Consider the following 9538-nt stretch of genomic DNA (forward strand, 5'->3'; position numbering starts at 1 on the left):
CAGATACTTAGAAGCAGATGGAATATCTGCTTGTCCCCATACCCACATCAGAAGTCTTTCTAGCTTGACTGAACCTGCCAAAGCTTATAAATTGTTTTTGAAAACCATCTCCAAGCTGGGATGAAGCATCAAACTAGGCTTTTGCAAAATACAATTTTATTAACAAATTTGAACAATGGGAAGGAGATCCCACCTTTACATAAATTGATACAACTACCTTAGGATCACCCCTCAAATAATAATCTTTTTTTTTTGAATGGGAAAATGCTTTTGTAATAGTTATCTTGATCTATATGTTAGCTCTAGACCCAAATGACTCTGTGAATTTACACAGTCCTTCCTCAAATCCAATTCATTTGTATATCATGGCATCACCTCCCTGATGTAATGGTCCTCATTAAGAATAGAAGACAAAAAAATGACAACATTATGGACTATTATTTATATTGTAGAGAATATAATATTATAGGTTGATATATCTAGGCCAATTAGGTTTACAAGCCAGTATCAAATCAGACCATCCTGAACATTTTTATGGTGGATTGATTTCCCCAAAATTCATCTTTAAAACTTGCCTCCACATATAGTTCCACTGATACTATTCATTTAACATATTTTCTACTAAATAAGTACTTAAATGACTATATCTTAATCTGATTTATCTAGCATCCTTACATTCTGAAATCAAATAATAAATCTTAGTATGCTTATCAGTAACATGAATTAGAAATATAGACATGTTTAAAAGTGGGATGGAAAAATCATATATAGTACTTGTAAAAGAAACATGGGGGTCTGGCAGAATGTCAGCAAAGCTTTTCCTTTTTCTTACCCCACCTCAGGTAATTCTAGGGGCTTAAGTGCATTGTTTCAAAGCCATTTGTATAGTCAGATGATACTCTTTAAGGGACATAACGGGAGAAGATGAAAAGGCAAAGAGAAGGATTAGTATTTATTCCTGGCCTCAAAAGACTTAGCAGGAGGCAATGACCTCCCAGAAGGCACACTGCCAACCCCCTAAGACAGAGAATTCACTTGTCTTAACTGAGCTAAAAGTAAGAGGGGGGCCCCTTTGACTGAGTCGGGAACAGCTTATCACTGCCTAGGCAAACCTTCTTTGTAGTCACACAGTTAGGTAAGGATGTGAAACTGAGTAGGAAGTAGGGAAACAAGTATTTATTAAGTGCCTTCTATTTGCCAAGCACTGTGTTCAGCACTTTGGAAATAGTACCTTATTTGATCCTTACAATATCTGTGGAAGGTAGGTGTTATTACTAACATCACCTCCATTTTACAGTTGAAAAACCAGCAGAGTTTAAATGACCTGCCTAAAGTCACATAGTTAAAAAGTGTATGATACTGAATTTAAATGCAGATCTTCTAGTCTCTTAACCATTGTACTGCCTCGTTTCTTCTAGGAAGACATTGCAATAACTACATAGTGACATTATACTTCCTAGTATGGTACAGAGATTCAATACATGGAAGCCAAAAAGTTAGAGTATGATCATCAGTAGTTTCAAGGCAAAATTGAGAACAGTATCAACAAGGAAGATCATGGAATCTATCCCAATTAAATGCTTTAATATTGATTTACAGATTCTGCCTAGTCTGTTAGTGGAGTAGGTACTATATGGGGGCTCAAACCCTATATTAGCACCTTAAATTCAAGCAACCTCTGATTACAAAATTAAGTAGGATATAAATTACATTAAATTAAACAATTTGATGTTCAGATTTTATAGAGTACCTATTCAATTTGGGGAGACATTAAAAATAGGAAAACTGAGCACTGGTATCATAAAATGAAGTTAAACATTCAATTAACTGATCATTGGAAGTAGAAAGTGGGGGAGGTGCAGTCCCCAAATTAAGAACAGATTATTTTCCTAAAATTCATTTGTAATTTAATTGGTTAGTTGGTGAAATTCAGACTGCATTTTCCCACATTCCAAAACGAGTACTTCCTTTCAAAAGTCAGCTGGGATTATAATGAAGAAAAAGAAACAATAAAAATTATGCTAGGAGTCAAGTGGTTTTAAATTTTATCTTAGGAACTGTCAAAGTAAAGAAAAATATAATAGAGCATAGGTAATGTCAATATGTGATTTTCTAGGTTAATATACAGCCTGCAAGGATCAGTTATGTGAGGTCTAGTGTGTTCCCCTCCCTAATTCAAGTATTTCTAGTTACTTTGATAACACTGCTTTACATCAACCACTCCCATTTTCAAAGTCTGAAATATTTCCATCATAGTCAATTTATAACCTTTGCCTTTCTTTATATTTCTAATGGCTTTTTTCCATGGAGTACTAGATTAAGTGCACAATCAAATTAGGCTTTCAAAAGCACAATGTAAAATAGGACCACTCTAGAGCAGGAAAGCTCTTTGGTGACCATCTAACCCAACCCCCTCATTTGACAGATGAGGAACTGAAGGCCCAACATAGTAAATAACTTGCCGAAAGTCATTCTAGAAGTTTGAGAGACCAGGAAAAAGTCAGGTTTTCCAACCTCTTTTAACTGTACTAATCTTCCTCCAAAGACTAAGTAGAAATTCATATTTTATTAAAGATGCACAATCATATCATTAAACTGAACTGATTTACTCACACTTGTTGAAATGAAAAGAACAGGGGAAGTCCATAAGAGAAACATTTTGTAACAAGAACAAGAGAAGTAGATTGCACATCAGAAGTCACTTCACACTAGGTTTTTACCTCAAGGTTCAAACATGCAGAGTCTGGTAAAATGTGAGCACTTTTATTAGGTTTGATGTAGATCTCAACCATTTGCCCCAATGTATACTTCTACAAGTAGCGTGAAAGAAAAACCACTGACAAAATGATTTTAAGTTTGTCACATTTTGGGGAATAATGTCTTACTATGGAAATCTAGCAAAGCATATGGATCCTTCTCAGAAGGTCTTTTTTTGTTTTTTAAATAACCGAAGGAAATACTAAATTTCAATTACAAATATAGGAATAAGAAAAAAGCTAGGTTGTGAAGGGCTTTGAATGCCAAGAGTATTTTATATTTGATTCAAGAGATGATATAGGGAGCCACTGAAGTTTATTAAGTAGGGAGAGTGACATGGTCAGAACTGCGCTTTATAGCATTAATATGACAATTAAGTGGAAAATGGATGGGAATCAAAATTGTGTTTTTTGACTGAATCAGTACATGGGGCATGTACCTTTCAAATATGAAGAAAAGGAAAATATTTGGCAGGAAAGAATGAAAAACTTCTAGAGATAACTTTTCCTATCTTTTCCCTTTCTACACTGTTTATTCTTCCTTTTATATGTATCAATCTCCTTACTCTCCATGATCATCTCTCTCATTAATAAGGTGTACTTTTAGAAAAGACTGCCCATCAAGAATTGGCCAAAGAAAATCATTTTTTATTTGTCTATTTAGAGGGCCCCTGGCTTCTAAGTATCTTAGGCTATGTGAAATAAGATCTCTTTTTTGGTCCCTGTTCTCTTTGTATTCCAGTAAACCTTCCCATACTCTATAATGGATATAAAAGAAATCAAATTCTAGAGTTTGCTTACCATGGGCACATTTATCATAAAGAAAACCATTCAGTGTATAACAATATTTTTTTCATTAACATTGCTGTCATGCTTCTGAATAATTCAATTAAAAAGTTATTTACCAAATATCCTTCCATATCTTCTTAGCAAGCTTCATACACCCTTGAGGTAGAGCAAAAGGAATATCTATATCAAAGTTTTCAATATACTAAAATGTGGCCTGAATCAGATTAAAATAATTTTGTGAAATAAACAACAAACAAAAAATATAATAGAAAACCACATATTAACATTACCAATGCTCTAAGTCAATATACAGCCTGTAAGCATCAGTTACGTGATCTCTCCCTATTTCTAGCTGAGTTTGATATCACTGCTCTCCCATTTTCACTCAATCTCCCATTTTCAAGGTCTTAAATAGTTTGATCATGGTCAATTTAAAACATTTGCTTTTCTTTATATCTCTAATGTTTAGCATAGTACCTGAAAAAGAATATGCCTTTGAATGCTCTTTCATTTGACTTGAATTTACAGAATTATAATTAATCTAACACAGCACTTGGCATAAAGGGAAAAAAAATAATGACTTCAAATATTCTTTTTTTACCCCAAAGCTGGAAAATTTTATCACTTAACCCAAATTTACCAGGTCTCTTCAAAAGCTTAAAAAAAAATCAAAAGAATAGTTGATCAGATTTTAAATGAAATTCCTAGTAATAGATTGGTGACTAGAATTGGTTGAAGTTGAACAGCACCCTTTAATATTTTTTTTGTTAATTTGAATATTTCTACAGTATAGGTGGAGAATTTGTATCTTGACAAGCAAATACAATGCTTTAATTATGCATGCTACATATTCCTGCCACAACAATGCTGGAAAAAATTAATATAAGGAATGTTTGTTTGTTCTGAAAACTTCAAAACAATTTATTACCAAGTTTGAAAAATTAAAATTTTCACAAACACCATAAATAAACTAAGGGAAAGGCCAAAAGTATATGAGAGAAACATATAGTAATTGAGAATGTAATCTGTACTAATGACGAAGGTTAAAAAAATATAAAACACAATGGTTTCCATTACAATAACAGGCAAGCAAAGATGTAAAATTGAAAAGAACTGGAGTATTTAATGAGAAAATATATTCTTGCAACAGAAAAATTTAATACATTAGGATATTAAAAATATGTATTATGAAAGTTATTTAAATAGCTTCTGAGAGAAAAAGTAGTTTCCTTCCCAACTACCTGATCATGAATATGTCAGTCAGAAGTCAAAGAATATCTAATTTTTAGACATCAAAAAACTTGCTCTCTTAAAAGCCAATTCTAAAAACAAGACATTCTTGGAAGGGACTCAGAACCTGATACTTAATGAAGGAAATTTGATAATGAATAGAATAAGCCTTTTTTTTTTTTTTTTTTTTTTTTTAGGATGTAAGGTTAAAAACATTTTCAGTGAAGTCTTTAGTGGATAGAGCAACCAGCCATGGAGTCAGGAGAAGCCAAGAATCCAACCTCAGACACATACAAGCTATATGACCCTAGGCAAGACCGTATTGCCTCCAAAAAAATAAATGAATGAATGAATGAATGAATGAATAAATAAATAAATAAATAATGATATAATTATAATAATAATAATAATAATATAATAAATAAATAAATAAAGAGCAGAAAATTCAGTCAAACATCAAGGAAAGAGAAAACAAGCAATATTCAAACCCCCAAACCTTGTAGACAATAAACTTTCTTTTCTAAATTGAATATTAAATCAAATAGTTAATAGCATTTCTCTTTTTGTCCCAAGCAAAAATGTGAAACAGAGTTTAGCTCCCATACCTCCAAAACATAACCCACTCACCCTATTTTTCAATAAAACAACCTCTTTAACACCAGGGCACAGAAACTACTTAGGACACCCCCTTCCCAATCAGTACCCCTAGATTAACCCCTTGGTTTTCACCAAATACTCAACAAGTAAGCCTCAGTCAGTACATTAAATCCACCCACTAAAATTGGGTAAAGACAAAGATATCCCCCAAGGGTCTTACATCCAAATCCGCAGATAACTTAAAAACCTTTTAAGATCTGCTTTCCCGAGACAACAGTCTAAGAAAGTGTAATGATTTTAATGAAAGGGATTACAGATGAGATAAGAAAGGGTGAAAGAAAAGAGGGAAAGTAGTTGGAGAGTACTAGTATTAGAGAGGCAATGACTCTTCTTTTCTTTCTCCCCATAATCTGACCCTTTCCTAATTCTTGAGTCTTCTTATATTTTGTTACCCTCCACATATGCTGCAATCAAGTGATACTAATCTTTGCACAAGATATCTATCTCCTAAATCCATTGCTTTGAATGTTCTACCTCTACATCTGCCTCCTGGTTTCCTTGTTTTTCTTCAGGACAGCTCAGATGCCACCCTCAGCAAGAAGTCTTTCACAGTTCCCACTGAAATTATCCAATATTTAGGGAATTTTGTGGTATACAGTTGTTTATAAGCAGTGTCCTATACTAGATAACAAGCTCTCAGAGGGCAGGGAGTATTTTTATCTTTCTTGTTATCCTCAATACATGGTCCATTCCTGATAAATGCTTGTGGACTTCATATGACTGGGCAGATAGTAAGAGTTTCCTAAGTGATGATTTACTTGATTTGACTTTCCACAAAAGTTTAGAACTGTGATTCCCTTTCTCATGTTATTGCCTATAAAGTGAGGAATACTCTTGGTTGGACTTTGATTTTAAAAATGTAGTCTTCTTCCTTCCAAAGTGTACATGATAACTTGTTCACACCATCTTATTCTGCGAGCTCTTATTCAAGTCCTCTCGCAAATCCTTTCATAAAGGGGGAAAAGGAGGTTCACTCATCTAGCTGGGGACTTCTCTTTAGGAATTTGAAAAAATCAAGTTAAAAAACTAGTGTGAAAAACCTTCACAAAGGGAAGTGTAGCCTGAGGCAAGGACACACGACACACCCCTTGGTGTAGAGCCACCTCCTAACTAAAATCATTCCAGAACTTGCTGACCTTGCACAATTTTGGAAGCATTTCAGCTGTCATGTGAGACCAGGTTATGAAAATGATGGCATTTCTGAGGCATGCTACTACTGCCAAACAGACCCTAATATTCACTTGTTCTTAAAAGAAACAGTGAGCTATACTTTCTAGACACTACTTCCACTTCTTTTCTCATTGAATTCAAATTTTGTTTTTAAAAAACCAAACATATTAATCATTTAGCAGCAACAACTCAGCAATCTAATGTTTAAAAAGCATTTTTTTAAAAACAGGAGGAGGTAGGGAGTGCAGCATAAAATACTTGGATCCCCATTTTGCAGGGGAGGAAACTGAGACGCTAAAGGTGGTTTAAAGGAATAGCCAAGATCACAAAGCTAGCAAGAAAAATGGTATTTAACCCCAGTTCTTTTTACTCCAAGACTCAGCATTCATTTCTCTTAACCTAGAAAAAGTAGAGGCTGAATGGAAAACTTACTGTGGTTTCAATGTCAGGGTGAGTGCAGGTTAAAATCCTCACCAAAAGACCAGCAAAACTGTTATTTCCTCTCATGTCATCTCTCCTAATTTTATTAAGTTTAAAATTCCAAATTACAGGCTTTTAAAAAAAATAGATAAGACAGAGACAGAATTCTCCTGAAGTCAAAGCAGACAAAATGGGCTATAGGATTATGACTATTTTGTTGTTATTGTTTGGGGAAATGTTTTATTAAACATTCAAGAGGCAATATTCTAATATGCCACGGGTCTGTGAATAATCATTCGTTTTTGCAGACTTTGTAGCAAGTTTCTCACTTACTGGGCCAATATTTACAATAAATACCTAATGGAGGAAGTGTCAATGTTCAGCTCAGTAACGTCACTAAGAGAAAAGAGAAAAAAATAGAAAGGCCCAGAGGAAAAAGAACAAAGTACATAGATAGAGAAAAAAGTACTATGTACAGCTCAGTGATCTTATAGTCCAGTTGTCCTCTAGGCCTATAAAATCATTTAATATTAACTTCACCACACTTGAGAGGCCTGACAATTGAAACTTTTTTTAAAGACAAGCACACGGAACACTCACACACATACTCGCACACCAAATAGAATGTAACAGAATGTACACCACACAGACACAGGTCAGGGAGTATCTTTGGCTTTTTACCTGAAAGGTTTGCTTTCAGTGAGAAGAGAAACTATAAGGATCTAATAACGAGTTGTACAACAGCGTCTCTTGCCGCTTGGCAGACCTTTCCGCCAACAGTAAGTACCCATCCCTGTCCCCTCCTGCCCATTCAAGCATAAGAGCTATCTCCAGCTCGGTCATTTAATCTCCTCATACTGACACAAAGCACCTGCTACAATTCCCAGTCCTCCTGCATCTTCAGTAGGCATCCCTTAGGACGCAGCCAACTCGGATTTGAATAGGGCCAGAAACACAGAAAAAGCTATCTGCCAAGCATTTCTGCAGCTGCCAAGTGGGGTGCTACCATCCGCTGACTTTTTTCCCCGATCAATTTTCCTGTCACTACTTTCTTTGAGCAAGTGGGAGGTTTCGGTGTAGTTTTGTAGTTTATCCCTTCTCCCTGTACCTGGAGCACTCACCTCGTCAGGGTGGCTTCCTCCCCCTGCTTGGCATTATTCCCAACCAGGACACCATCCTTGCTGCTCGGATGGTAGGCAGTCAACACAACTCCCTGAGAATCAGAGAGCCAGTTCATGGTGAAAGAAGCAGCATAATTTCTGAAAATACTTGGGCAGAGAGACCAGGAGCGAAGTTCCCGTCTTGCCTGGCAACTCAGCTCATTAGCACGAGTTGGCCCCTCCCACCTCCTGAGTATAGCATTTGAAACAGTGTCATGGAGGAGGAGCTACCCCTGTTAAATGCTTCCTGTCTCCCCAATTAGAGGCCGTGACTCTTAAGAGTATTGTTCAACTCGGGGCACCTCCAGCTCTAGTGGTCTCAGCTGACCACTAATTCCATTAGGCAAAAATGGAATTAATTCACCTGACTAAACTCCTGCTCGAATAGCGTCCCCCAATAATCAGTAAAAATATATATCTCACTCAGGGACAAAGCGAAGCTTCACTATAGTGCCTTTCTTCTAATTCCTGTTTCCATCTGATTATTTCTGCTACTTCATGTAACTTGAGTAAGAGCTTTTCTTAACCCTTTTGGCGCCAGCTCTAAGACTTCTTGCTAGGAAAATAATAATGGGGAAATAGATTGACGTGTGACAGTACCAATAAAGTTCACTTTTTTTTTTTTAAGCGGGGGTGGGGACGGTTATGTTTCCTCGAGTTCAAACTACCTCTCATAAAGTGATATTCATTCCAAGTATCTTTTTCTCCTACAGTTACACAGCTTTATATCAAAGTGTAGCAGCATTTCCTACTTCCCCGACTATTTAATGCCTAATTAAAAAAAAAAAAATGAACTCTGGAAATTAAAGGGGGGTGGGGGGGCTGGGAGGATTGAATGAAGAGCACATTTCTTAGATTAAGACACCCTCAAACTATCAAGTCACAAAAGTTAAGAATTCTCTCCCCCTTAGAAAATTCGACTCAATCACAATAAACATTTATTAAACATCTCCTATGGATAATTCATATCCCAACATGTTTAATAATTTGGATTTCAAGGTGTATTTATTAAGTTCAGACACTGAAAAACAGCTAATTTATGAAGCTCCTTATAAATTTATAACTTTGAAACTCCTGATAAATGACTTTCAATATTACCATGCCATAAGTGTACTCTGTACTTCCTTCCTACACTTAAAACACAAAATCATTAGAAACAATGTACCTTTCTAAACTGTAACTTTTGTCTTAAAAAAAAAAGAGAGAGAAGAAATATATACCCCTCTTTTATTCCTGTAGGAAGTTGTCACAAAGTAAACTATAAGAATTTGGTGGTTTTCCTTGAGAATAAGTATCACAAAGTACAAACCTAAGGAGCATTCTTAGTCTCATTGTAGCTGTTAAATTATAATAATA

General features: G+C 35.3%; 1 protein-coding gene across 1 annotated transcript in view; it reads right to left on the bottom strand.

Annotated features, from left to right (window-relative positions):
• Window positions 1–8356, bottom strand: part of ARHGAP18 (Rho GTPase activating protein 18) — a 161749-nt gene extending 153393 nt beyond the window's left edge. Inside the window, exon 1 of the mRNA XM_051997720.1 lies at window positions 8144–8356. Coding sequence (XP_051853680.1) covers window positions 8144–8259 — 116 coding nt within the window. The 5' untranslated portion in view covers window positions 8260–8356. The remainder of the gene's footprint in view (window positions 1–8143) is intronic.
• Window positions 8357–9538: the final 1182 nt, after the last annotated feature.

Source organism: Antechinus flavipes, chromosome 4 (genome assembly GCF_016432865.1).
Source record: "Antechinus flavipes isolate AdamAnt ecotype Samford, QLD, Australia chromosome 4, AdamAnt_v2, whole genome shotgun sequence".
In the NCBI taxonomy this organism is placed as follows: Eukaryota; Metazoa; Chordata; class Mammalia; order Dasyuromorphia; family Dasyuridae; genus Antechinus; species Antechinus flavipes.